The 23,398-nt window shown below is 32.7% G+C and overlaps 1 protein-coding gene across 1 annotated transcript in view; it reads right to left on the reverse strand.

The window, feature by feature from the left end:
- Positions 1-23,379, reverse strand: part of LOC123710745 (phosphatidylinositol 4-kinase beta) — a 42,769-nt gene extending 19,390 nt beyond the window's left edge. The window contains exon 1 of the mRNA XM_045662889.1: positions 22,865-23,379. Within this exon, the coding sequence (XP_045518845.1) occupies positions 22,865-22,953 (89 nt within the window). The 5' untranslated portion in view covers positions 22,954-23,379. The remainder of the gene's footprint in view (positions 1-22,864) is intronic.
- Positions 23,380-23,398: the final 19 nt, after the last annotated feature.

Consider the following 23,398-nt stretch of genomic DNA (forward strand, 5'->3'; position numbering starts at 1 on the left):
CTGTGATTCTAAAAAACTTGTCAGATTCCTCCCTCATGTTTCATTATGGTTTAGCCTAATAAGTAAGTGTATATATTTTTTTAAAGTATGATTCACGTATGTCAAGAATTTTGATGGCATAGTTCGCGCAATCAATCTTGCCTTTTACCATGCCGTTTATTCGCCATAAAACTTTCTTAATATAGTTGTGGTATTTGTGTTTCTTGTTAGTTTCCTTTTGCTTAATTTCAAACAAACTTTGATATCAAACATATAAAAATGGTTGACGTAACGTTCAAGCGCTCAAATTATAATAAAAGTACTGCACATTAAAAAAATTATACCTTATAAGGCAGGAGACCATACTTTGTAAAAATGTTAATAATTAAAAACTAAAATAATTGATTGACAATTACGCCGTCAAAACCGTACAAATTTAACTAATACTTATTCATAATTGTAATAGAGACCTATGTGGAACTATTATCGGGTGTATAATGTGAAAACTGGGCAAAGGGTTCGTTCAAAGCATTCTTCCTTTGAACCCGCAGTCTACACTACACTACAGTTGTAACAACTGTTAGAAGTAATGCGCGCACACACAAACTCAGCGAGACGCCGCTCACCCGATACATATAATTAATATATAGCAAGCTTTATATGGAGGTCGACCTATTTATTTATAATCTGGCTGACTTCACAAGTCAGTATTTCTAAACATAAATGGTTGTGACAAAATTGATCTGACGCTAGTGGGGATCACACACACTGTATAGTGGGTGACTAGGCCACAGCTCTCACGAGAATCACGATGCATGTTTGAAACAATATGAATATATGTGATATATAAAAAGTAGTGTTAAAAATAAACAGAATTAACCAAAAAATGGGAAATAAATTCAAATACGCGCGTGTGTGCGTGACAAAATTTGAGAGTGCGGCTGTGTGCGTGCGCTGTGTCTGGGTTAGTAAAGATTTAATAATTACGAGAAAATAAATAAACAAATCCATTAGGTATTAGGCCTCTCAAACGACTAATGAATGTTTTATTCTTACCACGGACATTTGACTTTACAATTAACAAACAAAATTGATTTAATTATGTTCAATTTTTTATATTGTAATGTAACGAAGTGTTAATAAAATAAATAAAACAAAACATTTCAGCAAGCTGTAGTGCATCCTACGTTTATGAACAAAAAACTTCACTTCCACAACTTTCCAGCCACGATTAGTAATAGTTTCGCAAAATCCACGGAAGTTTAAAGATTGTAAAATTATTTAAAAAGTGTTACAAGTATCGCGTTCAAATAAATTAATATGCGGTGCGCTATGCCAATTTACAGAAGATTGGCTAAGAAAATTCTTGAAGGCTTCTGGACCGTGACGTCTTCATTATGTAAGTGACTGTTACAATACATATTCCATCTATATTAAGCAAGCCATACGCGATTGTTTGCTTAAATCGTCAACAGTTACATAAAAATTCAAACTAGGAAAATCGTTTTGCTTAAGACCATTCCAAAGAGTGAAAATAATGCGTACCTTTCTGATGTCTGTAAAAGGTCATTGACCCGGATTAACTTTTCTCAAGTAAGCACTATCCGGGCTTTGTGGTTATGGATCTCTATTCCTTGTATTGATATTATAGTTTATTTGTTAAGAAAAAAACCAGATACATCGCTATAAAATAAAATGTAAAAAAATAAAACATAAAATTAACACATATATATATCGACGAAAAAATTTCACTGATAAAAATAGGATACAAAGTAAAACATAACAAACAGAACGTTAGACAAGTGGACAAAATATATAAATCAACAACGACAAACATAGTAGGTAATAGTTATAACAACAATATAATTTTACTAAGCTTGTCATATAATAACTAAATTTATCACCCGGTTCTATATTAAACAAAGCTATAGCGTAGAAATTCCATATACAATAACATATACATATCGTTTAGTATATTTTAATTTGTATTAAGAAAAATAAACAGTGATTGTGTGATTGGTATTTTACGTGTTAAAACCTTGGCTATTTAAGCATACTTAAAACACTGAAGTTGTATACCTAAACTCCATTAGTTAGTATCTATACTACATCAGAAAGTATATTCATTGATTTCATGTTTTGTATTTGTACAGCCTTATGCAACGAGCTACGGTGCAAGTGTACTCAAAGACCTCGATGTGTGACTACTGTAAGAATTTTAAACGATTTTTCGTTTCAAACTAATTTGAATTTAGTATACCAACTTTAATAATCGTATGTATTATATTGTATCATTTCCTCTGAGCATAAAAGGATGTATAATTAAAAATTAGATTTGACAACACAATATCGTACTGCTACAGTTAGTAACGTTGAACGTTATTTAAAATATTCATATTTTTCATTTAATTCCAGACGTTGGCAATGTCATTATGGTAATCCAATATAACCATGAGCGTGCTAATCTTGTTTGGCTTCATTGGCGCTACGTTTACAATATCATCTGGCTTTAGATAGCCTAGTGCAGGTCACGATTTAGAACGTAGCGTCTACATGTTTGTTGATCCACTTACGACTTTCCCTTAAGAATTTAGACGAATTAAAATAGTTTCATGAAAGGATATTTAGTACAATGATTAAATTTTTTAAATTTAAAGTTTTAGTGCTAAGTTTTGTCATTTATTTTGACAGCAAGAGAGTGTTTATTTTATTAGTGAATTATTTGTTATTATGAGAGACAGCGTATCGATAATTTGTAGATCGATTCGCATGAGATTGATTAGTATCACCACGTAACTTGACGAAATCTGGCGTGGCGAAAGTTAGAGTAGCACTTTCATAGCGAAAGAGTACGATGTCTTCGTATACCATTCTTCTCACCGTACGAACGGTCCGGTACAATAAGATACGTTGTTCAAAAAGATAATTAAAGTAATTTAATGAATAATACGACATTCTAAATCGCCAAACGCTTTTTAAAGAATCGGATACACGTCCACTCCATTGTTGAATCAAAAACCAAAAGGTCCAAGTATTATTTATAATTCCAATATTAAAATAGCCAATAATGAATAATTTTAAGCGATGTAACGAAACGTAATATCGCAATTTGTTTTTCTATTTATATCTTCACGCCTTTTTCCCGAAGATGTAGGCAGATACCACAGATCTCCACTTGCCAAGGTCCTGATATACCTCTCTCACTTCATCCACTTTCATTACATTCACCATGCATGCTCGTCGGTTATGGGTACTTTTAACCTGTCCCTCCTCTAGTACGGCCTGGAATTGATCCAGGTATGAACGTGAAGGCATACTCAACTTCACCCATTCACAATTTGTACAAGAATCCGGATCTAAATATATACCATGGTTAGGTACGTATACTATAACCTACGTATTTCGTAAAAGACATTTTATACAGATAATTTTATTAAATGCGTGGCGCAATTCGTTCATTGTCGGGCTTTAGTAAAAGCTTAAGTCCGAAGCCCTCACCACGTAAATAGGAGTTGCGAGTTTCTTTCAAAATCAATGGTACTTGAAAACGGCGTACGGTGAAGTTCGATAGGTATCATGAAAAGCTAGTAATGAACCACGAGTTTACAGTTGGAAATTTCATATATCTTTAGATTCTAAAATTACACGGATTTTTATGGTATATATGAGCCACCGGAGTCATCAAAAATAATATAACGTAACACGTGTACAACAAAAGAGATTAACAAAAAAATAATCTTAATTGGTAAAATCCTCCTCCAAGGCATACCACAATTTTATATTTATTGCTACCTCCATCTTTTTCCCGCCGTCATCGTCAATTTTGTCTGTACCGGCTCAACCAATGAAAGCAAGAAAGTTTTTTTTTTTATAATTGAGTTATTTTGTCTCATATGTTCCGAATAGGGAATGCAATCCCGTCTCGAGATCGTAAATTCGAGATCCCGAAACTTTCGGGATCTCGTATAGTTTACAAAAAAAATTCACATGACTGAATACGATGAAAACTGCATGTTTGTGTTTGTGTGATAGTGAGTTAATTAAAATATAATATTATTTGGAAGAAAACAAAAGCATTACTTTAATATTACTAACTAAACAACTAACAATTTTAGTTACATGAACATAATCAAAACAAAAGTAGGTATAGCTCAAGGAGATTAAAATGTGATTGAAATTCGGGTGATTTTGAAAGTAACTTCTAAAAAAAGATTATCTTCTGAAGTGTATCAAGAGTGCTATCTGCTAACCGGCATCTAATGCCCATTGCAATGTACCCTATGTAATGTGCAATGTCGTGTGAATCGTCCCGAGCGGATGTGTGTAGAATCGCTGACCATTGCAGCCCAATTCCGTCAATCTCGAACGGGATCTCGTCATATTATGCTTCGGGATTGATCCCGAAAAATTACACGGAATCTCGCGAGATCGAAATCCCGCGAGATCGGGATTGCATTCCCTAGTTCCGAACCTACCGCTTATAGGTATAGGTACCGCTTAATAAAAAAAATAAAAAAATCAATGGCGCTACAACCTTTTTTAGGTCTGGGCCTCAGATTTCTGTATCTGTTTCATGATCGTTTGTGAATTGAATAGGCAAGTAGGTGATCAGTCTTCTGTGCCTGTCACACGCCGTCGACATTTTTTGAGTCCAAGGCAATCCGGTTTCCTCACCATGTTTACCTTCACCGTTCGATCTAATGTTAAATGCGCACATAGAAAGAAAATCCATTGGTACACAGCCGAGGATCGAACCTACGACCTCAGGGATGTGAGGTCTCACGCTGAAGCCACTAGGCCAACACTGCTCTAACTGCACCGCTTACTAATAGCGGGATTTCAATTTTGTAAATTGTAAATTTGTGTGTACCCCGATATACTTATCACACTGATAAGACATGTTTCGACATCCGGGACTAGCAAACAAAGTCTATATTTACAAAGAGTTCAAAGTCAAGTGTATAAATCTTCATTCTTAGTAATTAATACATGATACCACTATTACGGGATGCGGCCATTAGTTTGACTACAACAAATAACACAAATACTTTAAACATGATTAACGAATCAATATAAAACACTTGAAGTCTATAATTCAATTGCCCCTGATTTCTCTACGCTTCATCAGATCCATGATTATGACTCCAAGGTAGTACTTACCAGGTAGGTTTTGACTCATCGGGAACTACACATAAAAACAATGCTCCCACGAATTTTTAACCTCTTAGCGGGTTAGATTTTTTATTACAAGACTAGATAGGTGAATTATACCAAATATTTCTTTGACACTTATAACTATAAAATTTGAACTTTTGAAAGCAATATTTATTTATGATCACGTCACATTCTCGTGATATTACGTCTACATTACACGATTGGATATACGTAGATCATGTAAATGATCGATTCAAGATGTATCGCTATTTACTTTCAACGTTATGTAACAAAACCCGTTCTAACATTGCGTTGAGATGGTGAAAATCACGTATTCTCAAATATACAACAAAATATGTTGGGACATTTAAACCGGAAACCTTTTTAATGGAAACATTATGGCCAACACACGCCGATAACACAACACGACTGATAAAACGGATAGATATATAAACAACTATCAGTACTACAAGATTAATACAATATTAATTTAGGTTTCATAAATAGATTTTTTATAAAATGTAAATCAAATTCCTCAAGCATTTGTTTGCATTACAAATAGTATAGTACTTTACACAATACCATTGGATTTTAATATTTTTATTTTATAAGCACTAACGTGTATAACATCACACGCCGTCGGCCATTGGTAATGATAAGATAAGCAATACACGTTTTATACTTAATCCTATAATATATATTTTAAGAGAAAAACTTACTGCTACTGGCCGGACTGGCTACTAAGATAAATATTTCATAAATAATAGAATTTTTTATCTAAAATCACAACACAAAGGTTTCTTTATCATTTATCACAGGTGAGTAAACGACCTTGTTCCGATTAGTGCGTGGTACACATTCTCTTTGAAATAGTAACTAACCATACACATTAATTTGGGCTATAACATTGAAATGATATTACAAAAGATACTCGGTAAAAATTAATTTTAAGAAATTAATATTCGTACCATATTAGAAAACTATTGTTTCAGTTTCATGGTTAGGCAGTCCACATGTTTATTTCAAAACAAGTTCAGTATCAAAAACATTGTATACTATGCCATAACCATGAAATTGTTTTCATAACCAACCTTTCATTATCTCACATACCTACAAATGAAATAACACTTATTTCTCTAGTTTTAAATGCTAACATTTAAGGAAATGTCAAAAACTAGTTCTCAGCTATAACTGCCGCCTCGGTCCAATTTAAAAACATGTTTTTTTTATGAGTCACTCGTGACAACGAATGTTTGCACTTTGTATTATATAAATATTTTTAGTAATACGTTAACATCACTTATCAAATACGTAATACGATAAAACAATTGGCTTCGATACATGATTCCCTTCACGAATGGAGCAAGCCATGTACTGAGTTAGCTGGAAAAAGTTGGTGGAAGCCTTTACTCGTAACTCCGTTAAAACGGTACTGAAGGTAGCTAGGATATAGGATAATAAGAAAAATAAGAAGATAGATAAATAGAAGCTGTATATATATATATATATATATATATATATATATATATATATATATATATAAATATTATTATTATTATCACTTACATGATTCACGCTGTTATTTGTGCAATCAGAATGTTTATATAGATTCTGATGTGTGTCGCTCGAAGGCACACTAGGACGTCCCTAGATTTTTTGCCTTGTGGCAAGCGTTTAACTTATTATTTGCGATACAATTTTACATGAGTTAATTGTTTCCGGAATTCTATTTTTATTGGCACTTTAGAGGCAACAATTATGTCTTTAATGTGTATTTTAGAAATTTGAATATGTTCATAGATATATCATTAATTACGTAGTGAAGACCAATTCTTTTTTAATGCGAAATAAAGTGTTTTATTTTCTGTATTTAAGGGCTGTAACACAGCTCTTAGGATGGTTTTTACCAGTATCAAAACACATTAAACAAAATTGTACCTACCTCTCTCTTACTCTTATAAAAACAAGAAAAACTATTTTAAATAATCAAGAAGCTTTATCTCTACATTTTATCGTTACTCAATTCTTATCATCATTTATCATGAGCATATCGCCACGCAACGATTCATAAACATTTCATTGTACCAAATAACGTTGGCTGTGGGGATGAACGACCGGGTTTTATTAAAAATTAATATAACCCACTTTAACAAGGGGCACAACTATGGTTAATGACTCATAGCTTCCAATAAAGGTTAACTGATAATAGCTAATGGAATTATTATCGATGAGTAATGTATGGGGAAAGAAATTGTACTTTCATGCAATTGTACTAGTATTACAGTAGAGCATCGTTCCTCGAATGTTTTTATGTCGCGAACCACGAAAAAGCTAAAAAGTTAAGTAAAACACTAAACACAAAACCCTTCACTGTAAATTTATAACAGTATGTAGTAGGGAATGCAATCCCGACACGAGATCGTGAATTCGAGATCCCGCGGGATTAGAAATATCAATCCGGCGGGATCCCGAAATCTTCGGGATCTCGTATAGTTTAAAAAATAATTCACGTGACTGAATACGATGAAAACTGCATGTTTGTGATAGTGAGGTTAATTAAAATAAAATATTATTTGAAAAAAAAAACAAAAGCCTTTATCCTTTAATATTACGAACTAAACAACTAACAATTTTAATTACAAGAACATAATCAAAACAAAAGTAGGTATAGCTCAAGGAGATTAAAATTGGTGATTTTGAAAGTAACTTCCAAAAAAAGAGTATCTTCTAAAGTGTCTCAAGAGTGCTATCTGCTAACCGGCATCTAATGTCCATTGCAATGTACCCTATGTAATCGCGTGAAGCGTCCCGAGCGGATGTGTGTGATTCTACACATGCTGACCATTGCAGCCCAATCCCGTCAATCTCGAACGGGATCTCGTCATATTATGCTTCGGGATTGATCCCGAAAAATTACACGGGATCTCGGTCTCGGGATTGCATTCCCTAGTATGTAGATATAGAGTATATAGCGCTCAATTTCTAACTAATTTTTTGTATCTATATGTAGTTTGTATTTATTTTTCAACAGACTGCGATCCCCTTTAAAAACAAACTCGACCCCCGCTAAGGGTCCCGACCTCCCGCTTGCGAAACGATGCAGTAGAAGTCATTAATTGACAATCAATAATCAATATATATATGTTTATTAAACATACCCATACTGTATGTGTTCTTAAATTATTGTTAACCATTACAAACATGGCTTGTATAGAAAACAAAAGCTCGCCACTCAATTCTTCTGCCATAAATAATTGTGAGATCCACGTCTACCAAGTCGTTCAATTTATTACATCCCTACTTCCCTTAAATACCTTCAGTTTTAAGTTCTTACGTAATCTTATACCGCACAGTGACCATATCAATATTACAAATCCTTAATGTTTCAAATAAATACATTCGACTATTTATGTTGTTAGTGTATCTAGAAAACCGGGCCGGAATTGGAGAATATTTGAGTAACAACTACTACTACTAACTAACACTAAACTCTAATTGTACTCTAAATTTGAAGCCTCTATGTTTGCTAGAAGTGCCTTCGAGTTTTGATGATCGGCCAGTCAGTGAATGAGTAACAAATTTAAGAAAATGCACTAGAACAAACCATGCTTGGTAACTTAGAAGGCTTCTAAAACGATGTTATAGGGGGTCGAATATGGCCTGAACTTGCCGTGACCCAGATATTGTATTCGGCCAGTCAAGCCATGAATGGCAACATGATTTGTTAAATGATTTTGCCAAAGTATTACCAGGAATATCATTATTAACAACTGCCTAACACATTTACTTATTAAAAAAATTTTAAATTAAAAAAATCATTACATAGTGCGACGCTCGGCCTGAACATAAGCGACATCTTCCAAGCAAACATCGTTTGAAGGATACAGGTGTAAGAGAAAATCAATCACTAACTTGGAAATCAATATCAAGAATTCGGTCAACCATTAAACAGCTGGAACTAAGATGATTCACACAAACATTTTATGCAGACGTTAAACAGGGTTTTACTCATTAAAGAGCCTGGTATTATTCAATCAATGCTACGATGCAGGTCACCGCAGAAGACCGTTTTAACCAAGATTACTTCATTATTACTCACCGCGCTTTTGTTAAAATCGCTAATTTATATGTAAATATTAAATTATCTTAAATTATCGTGATTTATAAGTCTTTTTACTTTTTATTTTTAATGTATCATCTTTTTAGTTTAGTTTTTTTGTTTGTTTCCTGTTTAGTATTGTCTTAATAACTGTGTATAACATGTATTTTTGCACTTCTTGCCTATTTTATGTAATTTAATAATAAAAAATTCTTTACTCACAGTGGTTGCCTGGAACAGATCGCTCGAAAGCAATAAGGCCGCCAGTTGCCCTCCTTTTGATTTAATTATGTTCATTTTTTATATTGTAATGTAACGAAGTGTTAATAAATAAATAAATACTAAACTAATACGGGCCAAGCGGTCAAAAGATAACTTAACACGACTCAAATATCCGTAATTCTATGTCATTATGCTATAGTCAAAAGTAGAACGGGGAATGGCAAACTGACACAGTTATGGATAATTAACAAATAGGATTTCGTAACACGTGTAGCACGCAAAAGGGATTGACATTCGAATAATCTAAATACTGTATTCTTTAGGCTCAGGCGGTGAATTCACCATACAAGTGAATTCGCTCAAATTATATCAACAATCGAGCAAAAATATTTGTTAGTATCAATAGGTATATGATTTTCAAAATATATTTTAAAAGTAACGAGTGTTTATTTACTTAGCCGTAAGATACGACAATAATAATCAGTCAAAACTGTACGACGACATCGTTTAGGACAACGTAACTGTTTTCAACCAAAATCAAAGCTCACGGCTCAATTCTATTGTATTAGTTACTTAATAACAACGTCATCGGCTATTACGACTTTCGGTGTTTACTACCAAATATGAGTAGTACCTTCGCTGTCGCTGTAACATATTTTGACTGTACAAACAAGCGCCTACAGCTGCGGGGGTAATGGTGATTAGTATCCACATTCCACATCATCATAAAAAATTGTCGTCGTTTTAGCTCTACAATCTTAGATAGAGATATTGTTTTTCTCCTCGGAAACTAAATTTGTAGCTCAAGGTAATGTTGAATACACACGCATTCATGCAATTACTCAATGACTTTTTAAAAATCAATGTGGTAACTACTGCCCCTACATAGTAGCCTATCAGGCACGCAATTAAGCAGATCTGTGGCCGAGAAGCAGCAGGGCATTGTCAATCCATTAAATATATAAAGATGCGTTAGTTTAAAGCAATTAAGCAAAAATTAGCTATAAATCTAGCTGGACTAATGTTCATACATTGATATGTATCACCTGTTTGATGTACCCATTCGATAGGAAGCTGATCGAAAAAAAATTGAAGCATTAAACTACTATAGCAGCAGGTGATAATAATGAACATTCTAAAAATATATTTCGAGTTATACTGACATTATAATTACACCTTTCTAGAAAGTGGAACAAATCTTAAATACTTATATCTAGGTAGCGAAACAATAGACGATCCAAAAGTGTTATAAAAATTAATTTGAATAAAGAATATAAAATTATGTACATACGTCTGGCATGGCTCAGTAACTTATACGCGTTAGATGGAAAATATAACAACCCTTGGTAAATAGTTACAATTCGATTATATACTTGTGAAAAAAACTGATTGAGAACATGCTAAAAACCAATCTACCTTCTGGAATCCGCTGGTAAATATATTATAAACAAGACGTTTAAAAAAAAGTTGTAGTATTCAGAGGAAGACGGTATATACGTCGCAACAAATCAATAGGAATCATTTCCAGGTACACACGAAACGTATATAACGAAATAAATTCACGTTAATTTAAACTCCACACGCATAATATAAAAGTGAACCGTTTTTTTATGTTTTTTTAGCTTTCTTCAAAATAAATCAAAAATGTATTTAATAAACGTATCATTTTTCGTCAGATGTATATTGTATTTAGCGTAAACGCTGGTTATTTGTCAATATTTACCCAACAATTATATTCAAATATATATTTTATTACTTCCTAATTCGTAGATTTTTTTATGTAGGCACACGGGCAGGAGACTCACATGATAAAAGGCCGGCAACGCACCCATTAAAATGGGCGTCCCGTGTGCTTATTTGCCGTACTTTGATACAAAAATTGCTATGTTATGTGGCCCATGGACACTCACATCGCCATCGCCTTTTAAGAATTGGTACGCTCTTTTCTTGAAGGACCCTAAGTCGAATTGCTTCGGAAATACTTCAGTGGTCAGCTGGTTCCACAGTTCCGCGGCAAAAACCGCCAAAAGAAACGTTCACGCTTGTAGAACGACGGACGTCGAGGTGATACGGTTGGTATTTTGGATTCTGCCTTGACAGCCGATGATGAAACGCAGCTGCAAGTATTAGTCCGAACACCTCTGAACACTCTCAATGGTAAAAAATGGCAGAATTCACCAATAACCCTGTATATATATATATAAAAGCAAAAGAAAGTTGATCTCGCAATATGTTCTTGAATTTTCCAGCATACTTTCAATAAGAATTATTTGATAAAACAAGTTAGTCATTACTCTTTCGTCACGCATGTTTGTTATTTCAATGGTTTCGACATTTTATAATGGCATTGTTTCTGCCATGCGCTCGCGTTACAAGTGTGTTACCAGTATCCATTGTAGTATTTCAAGGAAATATTTGGAGTCATTCAGGCGTGGGTCTATCTTGCTTTATTGTTTTTGCGATAACTATAATACCTCAATGTCACATCAATGCTATTAATTACAGAACTGCGCGAAGGCATTTTTTAATGCTTCAATAAATCATCGCTTTTGGTAGGTACATTTTCTTGTAAAGGTTGATGGTTCATACGAGTATGCCATACATAGTCTAAACAGTGATTCTATGCTCCTTACACCGACCTCTTGACTAAAACGGTTGATGATAAAAGTAAAACGAAACGATGAAAAGCTTCATTTTCCTATTATATCCTGTTGGACAATCTGGCTGTCTCGGACGGAAAACTTGTCTGAACGCCAGTACTAAAGCTTTTACACATCAATATCTGCTCATGGTATACGACCAATAGACTTCTTTTGTAAGGTATCCTACCGGATCCAGGATCCGCGGCAATGAAACAACAAACTGTTCAATGAGAGTTCATCCGGCGCCAGCCTTGTCAGTTGCCTTTCACTTAAAGATGGTACAATATAAAAACCTTAATACCTAAAGGTTCGATGCCACCACTGTGCGGCACAATGTTGCACAGCGTACAATAACAAATTGTGTGCGAATATTACAGCAAAGTTCGTGCACAACTGTGCACTGGTGTGCGCGCACATGGTACAAGTAGTGTACTCGTGTACACACACACTCGTTCGCGAACTAAATCTTGCTACCGCTACCAAACGAAACACTTTAATATAGCGCCCATTAGGCCAAGTCATTTTTGAATGATCAAAAATATATTACAAAGCACAACATTTTCCAGCCCGTCCATATTCTCTCAGTGAACAAGTGTGCAACACTGAGTGCGCACAAAAGTTACACACAGCATTGCCGGTGGAGAGAGAAGCCAAATGCAATACACGCTTAGTACGTGTTCGTGAAGAAAATGTTTGTAAACAGATACGCTGCACGCTATTTTGGTGGAATCGTACACTAATACGTCATTAATATTGAAGTTTTATTAACAAGACAGTAGATACGATCAAAGGCCAAATAGAATTGAAATGTCCTCGAATTGTCAGTGCCAATTTATTCAGCACTCACGGTATGCCCGCATACCATTCTTATTAAAATGCTTCAAGTTATTATTTCAGACCATAAATTAATTTATTTTAATTGCAATTGTGTCGAATGTTTTGTAGTCTCTAGAGATGTTATTGAAGGTAATTTGCGTGATTGTCGTATTATAAAAAGTAGATTTGTTGTGAACGAAATGTTAATAATAACTATCAAACTTTTAATTATATAGATATATATATATATATATATATATATATATATATATATATATATAAATTACTCATGTCATAATGTTCGTTCCCATACTCCACCGAAACGACTCGACCGATGCTTATGAATTTTTATGCATATTCAGTAAACCTGAGAATCAGCAACTACCCCAAATTTTTATTTTTTAGATATATTATTATTGTTTTTATTTTATTCTGATACAGCAAAAATACATAGAATCCTTAATTGTCACCCCTCTACAATCAACCTCCATTTTTTATTACAGTAGTAGTAGTATAGGTTAGTTTTATTGACCTAAAAAAAAATCCTGGAACTAATATAGATGGCAAAACGACGTTTGCCGGGGTAGCTAGTTACTTATAAAATGTTATAAAGGCAAAGTCAAAAATCTGTTATTCATATAGGTACACTTATGAACGTCAATAATAAAGAAATATACATGAAATGCTTCTAATTTTACATTTACTTCCTGTTCTCAAATCAAGGGCGTAGGACGGAAGAGAAAAAAGGTTGGCGATGGCTTTTTTATTGGTTAATACTTATTGACTTAAGATACTACTTCGATAGCATTACGGCTCTAACATGGGTGGGTGATTGGCAAGTATAGTAAAAAAGAATTCCACCGTTAATCATAAATAACAAATTAAATAGTGACTTCAAAATAGCATACCAATAAAAGAATATAACAAAGCAAGTAGCAATTAGCATAATGTGCTGATAATATAACCATAGAAGCATTGCTTTCAATTCGAACAATGTGATTTCTTAAGCGTTCAAAAAATGTTTTCCTTTTGTTAGTTTAGATGGCAATTAGACGACTTCCTCTGCTAACAATAGAATGTAAAAAGTGGCTGACGCGCATGACTCAATTGTGAATGAGGAGGGCACGACTCAATGACAATATTGACCAATAAACAATCGGTGGTTCAGTTTGTATGAGTCTGACTTGTGTTAATTTAACTATCTTCCGCAGTTGATACATCCAGTGGTATCCTATTTTTTCCTTTATATTAAATATTTATTATAATGATCAATAAATCTTAGAACTTATAATTTAGTATGAATTTGAACTTTGTTATATAGGTAAATGTAAATGCTTTGTTTTATGTTTATGTTTGAATGTGTATACCGTTTTTGGGTTTTGTGTATAATGTAAATGTTTGAATATTGTTTAATGAGTAGCTGTAGGAATATTTTAATAAAAAAAAAACAGTATAAAAACCCATTTAAGAGTTTTATTAGCGTTCATACAGTCGGAAGTTGCCTGTCTATATCTGTATAATTCTTTTAAAATCCGCAACCGCAACTATACATTACAGTAATGAAACATCATACATATACAATTCGTCCGACATTTACAAGATATATGAAATAAATTGCTTAGCAGATTACGATATAATATATTAGAATAAAAGACAGCGTACAATATGTCAAAGTATTGTCTTTTGTTAACATAGCTTTTACACATTGAAAAAAAAACCACTTTTTAACCGTATTAAAGCTATTTGTATTATTATAAACTTATAAGCATTTTACATAATTTCAAATTAAATTTTTGCAGTCACTGTGACCACACACGCTGTAGAGCACGCGAAACGTCGATTTTTTTTTAATTATGTAAAATAATTATACGTTTATATTAATACAGATAGCTTTAATCCTGTTAAAAAAGTGTTTCCTTTCAACTTTAGTTAAAACTCCAAAAAATAATTCATAATATTAAAATCCAGTAGTTACTATAGTAAGCGTTTCATTTTATATAGCATAGAATTATATCATGTACCGCATATACCTAAAGCAAATAAGGTTTAGACGTGTGTCTGTTATCTGTATTCTATAACGAATAATTGGGGAAGGAAAACGTTGTGAGGAAACCGGCCGATCACCTATTATTAGATATATTAAATGACCATATAACAGAAATGTAAGACCCAGACCCAAAAAAGGTTGTAACACTGATTTATTTTTATTTCATTCTAGGTTATACAATTACTTTAATTACGAGAACAAAGTAACAGCCTTGAGTTAAGGATCCTATTTATCCAATAAAGCGTTAGCACCAATAAGACATAAGGCCAATTAAAAGTTATCCAACCGAGAACCAAATTAACACAATTTACACCTTAATAATGGAATAACTAATCCGCGCTGTAAATTGGAATCGTTAGACGTTTTCAACTTGAATATCGCGTGTAAATTATAATATTGATTATTCTAAATTTTATTTACTTTTGGATTCTTAGTACAAACTATATCTATATACAAATGTACTGCGCGTGTTTTTGTAATTAAACATAGGTTTACACGTCTGGGCCGATATGAATACATATTAAAGTGTTCAAGTGGGTTAAACTTACAATTAGATTACTTTTTAAAGTTTTGAAATATATATATGTATATAAAACATACACGTGAGTGTACAGGACAACTTCTGTTGAGTCTTCGAGTCTCTAAGTATTGGTTTAGTTACTTTTAAGTTAAGGCATTAGGCAATTAAATTGTTATAAGTAATAGTTGATTAATTCGATAATTACGACACAAGTTACTTTGAACTGAAAATTAATGAAATTAACACTGAACTGAAGATCGCTGAAAAGTCCCTACATGTATGTAGTTATAGATGTTAAATTTGCTTATACCAATACATTATAACTAAATTGTTGTCGTTATTGAGAATGGGCCTAATGCTATGTAGAATGTATCATTGTATGGAGACAAGGTAAACCAACCACAGCCAATTGATTTCGAAGCTCGAGGTCTTCGTCGTTAACGCTTAGAAAGAGAAATTATAAAAAAAAAAAAAAATATTATTTCAATACGCCAATTGTAAATAACCAAAAACTAAGGCGCTACATGAATTTGTTTTTTTATTATACAATACTAACATTACTTTATAACTTTTATATTTAAAGCGACAGTTCGTTTTGTAGGATCAAAGTGATAGTTTACTAAAAAACGCTTGTAATCGTGTTAAACAAAGAACCTTTCACATAACACTACTGATCATTAATGCTCGCCATTGTATGAAAATAGACTACAGTTGAAGGGAGTCAGCCCGACTCAATGCCGAATTACTAAAAGCAATCACGTAACAGTCATAATAGACTGAGATTTTATTAACAGTTCTTTATTTAATACACTTTCGATTTTAACCAAGAATTGGTTATGAATCGGACATTATTGTTCTGTTTATGCGTCCAATACATTTTAAATAAACCAGTACGAAAGCCATGACTGGATTACCTATCCAAATTCTGTTTTTTTTTTTTAATTTAAGAGCCCTTAACCTTAATTTGCGGAATTCAAGACGGTCAATTCCAGACGGTCTGCTAATCAAAGAGCTATGTCGTAACCTCTTAAGCCAACTGGGGCTAAATCCTACACTTTGGAGCCTCGAATAACGCTTTGCATTCTGCGATCAGAAAAAATTCTGATCGTTTTACGACCTTATAGTAATTATATTTTTTATGTTAAACAATTTGTATGTAGGCAATACGACCTTGCTACACAAGGCGATGTGTGTAAAAAGGTACCTACTTCCGAAATTTACTGAGGCCACGTATCCAGATTACATAATGATGCATATCATTATACACATGTATATGTATCGTTACATAAATAGTTTTTTTTTTACTTTATAACGATTTATTACTTTAAGTGGAATTTTAAAAATAATTTGCATCTGTCTTTATTTTACGAGATTAATTTCCATTATAAATGATCAAGGGAACCGAGAGACGCGAAACCTTCGTCATATTAGTTAAGTCGCAATAAGATCCAATTTATACAGGTTATCAAATGGAATATAGTCCCAACAAAGGTAAAAGGACGGCTAAAGCTATATACCAGATATAGTCTATGATAAAGTGTCTCGTGTTGCGGAAGTAGAAAAGAGAAAAAAGGCCGCGGATACTATAAATGTAATGCTTTATTTGTAGAGGGTACCTTAAATATACTTAAAATGTCTCTAGTAAACTTCGTATTCAAATATATAGTAGTAATAATTGTGTATAGTCCGTGTCACAGTCTATCCACTAAGTGTTATCCTTATTAATTCATTTGAAGAATCAATAGACGCGAATACTTTTTCAAGTTAAAAGAACTAACAAACAAATCCGCACTCAACCTAAAATTAAGTAATTAAACAGCCAATGTTTACCATCTCAAACGCTCGGCAGATGTTTTTGTCACGTGTTCCCATTTTGGTTTTCCAACCTCGGCAGGTGCGAATCTTTGCAAAAAAAATATGAAGCATCTGCGATGGAACAGCTTGCTTCGACATGTGCATTTTGATACTTGATTTAACATTGATATGTGACGAGATTAATGTATTGTCATAGGATATTATTTATTGAAAAAAAATGATACATATAGTATTCTAAGGTATTTTTGCCAACTACAGAAATACCCTAGAGGGAGGATTATGGCTTAAGTTAACTTTTCCCGACAAAGCACTACTGGTAACCAGAAAAAGCCAATTTCGCGATTTGCGACTACCACACTATTTTATGAGTTGTAAAGGAGAAATAACGAAATTTAAATAAATAAGGGAGATTTATGACCCCCATGAAACGTAACGTAACGTTTTCTGTACCCAATAGTAAAACGTTTGGTGACTCTTTATGCCTAAAACTTAACATTATGTGTCCAGTACTGGAAAGTGGAAAACAATATTAACAATAACGCATTATTCAATCCCCGCCCCGCATGATGTCTATTTACAAGAGGAACCAAAAAAATCGTTACATAATACTGGAACGCTACCAAAGTTGAAAACAGAAGTCAGTGCTATCAAAAAATTGCCCTAAAAAGTCCGAATTAAAAACTAACTAAAAATTAAATAGTAATACAGTCAAAATCTGTTATAAGGACATCGAAGGGACTACTCAAGGGTGGTCATAAAAACCGAAGACGTTTTTATTAAATACCTAATACAATAGAATTCAACCGGGACCTTTGATTTTGATTATAACCGATATAACAATTAAAAATAATACATAGCTTTAATCCGTTCAAAAAGTGTTTTTCTATAACCGGTATGTTGTTCTAATTGATGTCGTCGTAAACGATTTTGCTGTATAATAAAGATCCTATCATGCAAATGTTTGATCGCTGCCAAAAAATTATTATTATTACACATCTATTGGATTTCATTAGTTACGTTTTTATTTTAAGTTTAATAATTTACGATTAAAATGTCGAAGAACTGTGATCTATAAATAGAATGCCAAGAGAATCAAAGAGCGTAAGTTGGGGTCTGTCACTAGCCATTCGAGATACTTGATCCCCCAGCGTGGGACATACTGATTGATCGTTTCCGTCTATTGTACGATCCCTTTTAATGCTGAAGTTAGTGACCCACGTTTGCTTAGCAATAATAAATATTTCATAAATGACAATCGGTTTATGCAACCAAAACGCTTCCAAGTTTAAAACTCAACGAATAAATCTACATTAATATTACAAAGAGCGATCTACGCAAATATTGTTTGTGCATTCAATAGACTCGTAAACCACTGTATTTAAAAAAAAACTTTTACCATTTGAATCCTTCGTTATCACTGATGAACACAGATTAAATAATATCCTCAAAAAATACTCAGCGACACCATAACGATTACATATTTAAAATAAACATCCAGGCAAGGACTGAAAGACAGATTATAAATAAACTCAAAAACTAACATATCTCAAAAATTATTAACGCACGCGGTGTTAGAAAGTAATTAGTTCGATTCTCGAAACACTACAACACTACTAGTTCGATTCTTCAAAACACTAAACTTTTAATTGAAGAATTAAATGGGTATCAAACGCTCTTACGATTTTAAAAATACTGAAATATTTTAACTAGATTTTCATATTCAGTTCACCACACCACTTAGCCTCATAAGTTTGTACTAACTGCAAACAGCCGAGCGCAATTTTAAACGCCTCATTTCCTCTATTATTCAGAGTACAACTATGAAAAAGAGGTGAAGTCTTCTTGAGTATGATTGTATGAATTATTAAAAAAATTGCCAACTATAAGTTGACCTTATTTCATCATTAGACTTTCATTTTTGATCTCAAAGAATGCAGCATAAATGGTATAGTCTAAGGCATTAAATGTTATATTTGGTAAAAAATTCCGCTTAGTATGATAATTGCCGCTAATAATAAGAAAACCTTAATAATCAAAACTTATGAACTTTTAAGGCCGAAAGTTGTTTACGTGTAACCCAGTTTTACATACAAATATTTAAGGCAGATGTTAGTACGTCAGCGTTTAATACTTGTATGCATATAACTTTTTATAAGATTACAGTAATACAGCGAGAAGTTCGCGTAAAGATTGCATTCCAAAATGATTGATATTACAAACAAAGAAAAACTAAAGTAAATTAGACTGTTTCGAGTTAATCATCATATTTTTATTACAGCGTAGAAATAATTCGATAGAAAAAGTCGAAAATTTAATTAAAACAGTTCAATTTACTTTGTTAGACAGGGTAAGTATATGTATAGGTTGGAATGAACAATTTTTTTATTATCCATCCATCCATGATGTCCTGGTCTATACTAATCATATAAAATACATTATGTAGGATATAGGCCATATTATAATCAGTTTTCTTAAGTAGGCTTGGCGAATGGCGATAACCCAGTTCGTATGAGAAAATCAAATGGCTGGGATTTAATGTGTTCCCATTTTCTAGGGTAATGGTACGATGTTACATTGGTATTAACGCTTTATGGGTTTAGTACTAAATACGTAATTAAATTGTATGTAAATATATAAATAATACAATATCCAAGTAATAAACTACATGCTAACTTTATGACTATATAACCTTGCTTTTTATCCTATTTAATAATAATCAATGGGGCTACAACCTTTTTAGGTCTGGGCCTCAGATTTCTGTATCTGTTCCATGATAGTTTGTGAATTAAATAGGCAAGTAGGTGATCAGCCTTCAGTGCCTGACACACACCGTTGACTTTTTGGGTCTAAGGCAAGCCGGTTTCCTCACGATATTTTCCTTCACCGTTCGAGCTAATGTTAAATGCGCATATTGAAAGAAATCCATTGGTGCATAGCCGGGACTCGAACCTACGACCTCAGGGATGAGATTCGCACGCTGAAGCCACTAGGCCAACACTGCTCTCTGCTGTTACCCATTTAAGAAGCTAAATTGTCTATTCTAGCCTGTAATAGCATAAGCTTGTAATAGCAGCCTGACCGTAGCCATAATGTAATTAACGTGGTACAACTTACATCAGACATAAAACCATAGAGCCTAGAGTATAGTAAAAGTATTTTAAAGAATTAGAATTTCTTAACAAAATTTAACACAATCATTTAATAATTGTTAAGCCAATTTGTTCTACATGGCGTATTACAAGAGAGAAAGCCAGGGCAGATTTAACTTCCGAACAATGATTGTTTTGAATTGAAATACACAACTTAGTCGCCTATGAAAAGCTTTATGTATTGAACGCTTTTATTTATTTATTAACACTTCGTTGCATTACAATACAAAAAAATGAACATAATTAAATGAAGAGGAGGGCAACTGGAGGGCCTTATCGAGCGATCTCTAACAGGCAAGCACTGTAAGAAATAAATGTGACTGTCCAAAACCAGATTTTTTTTCGAGACTACATATAAAGTCCAGGCAATCATTCAGTGTTTCGAATTAAAAATGGGCTCACAAATGCAATCATTCCCATTATTAGAGTAATTTCTCAGAAGATATTACAGGCATATTGAGACATGAGACTCGTTAATATTATATATTATATATTTATCAACCACACACCACGGAGGCGCCATAGTAACCCGGTTGACGCTTACGCATTTCCGAACCAGAAATATCTGTCTAATTCACAGTTTATTAATATCGTCTGAGCAAGTGTTATTAACACGTATTATATATATTTGATAATCATTATTGTTGTAAACATCCTTAATAGTGGTATAAATTATACACTTTACGAAAAGTATTGTCCCTTTTAGCTTCTTTAGAAAATTGAACAATTCTCTAACTTGTAAACTATGTCTGTTGTACAGTGTGAGTACAGATAGTTACTACATGCATAGTGTATACAGTTCCGATTAATGATAACCCACAAAATCATCTATCTTTTTACATTGATTATATGGGCTAAAGTATCTGGGTTATAATAGTCAAAATAAAGTAAAAAAACTATTTCAAATATATGGCATGAGGCATCCATGGCAAAGGGTAATAAGACCTTAATTGGCATTACATGCCTGAGCAGAAATTCTTCACCTAATTTAGTCACTAATTGATCTGGTAGTATGAATCATTTGTGACTATTTCTTAGTATGTTTTTAAAAATACTAGCATTATGTAGCAAAGAAAGGTGAAGCTGTCTTAGACGCTTTTGGAAATTAGATATTTTTTGCCATGTTTATGCTGACATCACATATATTTGTGATTAAAAATAATTTAATTTGTAGATATATACAAAGATTATGTAAATTATATGAAAATCTATTGTTACTTAGTATCATATTTATTCTATTTGATAAGGTACATTTTATCATTTAATCATAACTGATAACTAGTATAACATAGATAGTAACACTAATGTAATACTAAAAGGTTAGGAATGAATAATTAAATAAAAAAATATTGCATTAATAATAAGGCAATATGTATTCATACAACTCATAACTAAAGAATACATAAAAATAAGTACAAAAAATAATACTATTTTGTATTTATATACAGAATCGAAAAGCAATTTATTTACAGCTTAACTGAAACAAAACCTTGTTAAAATGTATACTGGTTTATTGAAGGCCAAACCATTCTATTCTAAAAGTCAATTGTTTTGATTGATTGCTCAGAAATAGTTTGCACATTACTTCAATTTAGGCAATTGTACATTAACTATTGTTTACAGTCATCTAAATCAAAGAACCAGCCATTGGTTTACATTAACAATAGGAATTCAAGTAAGTTTTAAAGTATATTTATCCTGATGGGTACTTAAGTTCAAACAATTTCACTTAAAAATCCACTCACATAAGATTTTTTTGTAACTAGGCATTTATATAACAATGGCCATCATTGGATAGGACAACTATATTTTTTTGTAGTGAAATAAAAGTAGTACACCTTGTATTTGAATACTAAAGAAACAAGTTATGCTAAGTACAAGCTGAATTTTCCTTGTTTATATCATCAGGAAACTTGCTACTTAATTATACTTTCCCTACCTGTACTAGCTCTGTTATTTAGATCTTGTAGATTACCAACTATAATAATAAGTCATTCGAAAGTACACATGTACAAGTGCATATAGTCTAAGAAGGTGTAATTGCTATTGACAACATTCGTAAATTATGTAAAGATTTTAAATGATGTATAGCTTAATAATTGCAATAGTTCACTAGGATTAAAAACTAATAGTAGTATAAAGCTCTGGTGATAGTGTTTAACATGTATTGTGATCTTATTTATGAGGATCTATATAAGATTCATACTTAAATCTAAATACATGGTTTTGTCAAGAATAACAAAATAAACACCATGGAGATAGAAATTTTCCCTTTGTATTAACAGTTGAAAGTGATAAAATAAAAACACAAAAAATTTAAAACGGCAATACTTAATATAGCCACTTATTTTTGGAATGAAAAAACTTTTTATTAGTCAGAGAAAAGAAAGGATTGAAAGGAAAAAGCATCTGATAACTCACCGAAAGTCCAAACTGAGGTTTCTTTGATGCGTTGGGGGTTTATTACTTGCATCCAGGCGACTACCGTGTATTGGGACATCTTCCAACATGCTCACGCACTGATGTTTTCACAACACAACAAAACCCATAACAAAACCAGCGTAAAATCAAAGAGTAAATAACAACATGGCGCCGTCGACACAGATATCAAAGTTGGGAGTTTACGGAAATTTGGGAGTAAACGTTAACTATTGGTAAAATATACTGCAATGATGGTATTCTTGCACTGAACAAATTAAATTAGTGGACTTTGAAACGTAGGACATCTAAGGTTTTACGATAACTCGTTTTCTGTATTTACTTTCCCTACTATTTTCATAAGACCACAATCATAGATTTAATTTTTAGAAACGTAAAAAACGACACGACACAACATTTTCAATAAAATTAATATTACTAAATAATAAAAATAGTAAAATAAACCAAATGAAGCAAATTTAAATTATTAGAAATCGATGAGTCTCCCAGTGAGACGACATTTAAAATTCACACAAG

Source organism: Pieris brassicae, chromosome 6, assembly GCF_905147105.1.
Source record: "Pieris brassicae chromosome 6, ilPieBrab1.1, whole genome shotgun sequence".
Lineage (NCBI taxonomy): Eukaryota > Metazoa > Arthropoda > Insecta > Lepidoptera > Pieridae > Pieris > Pieris brassicae.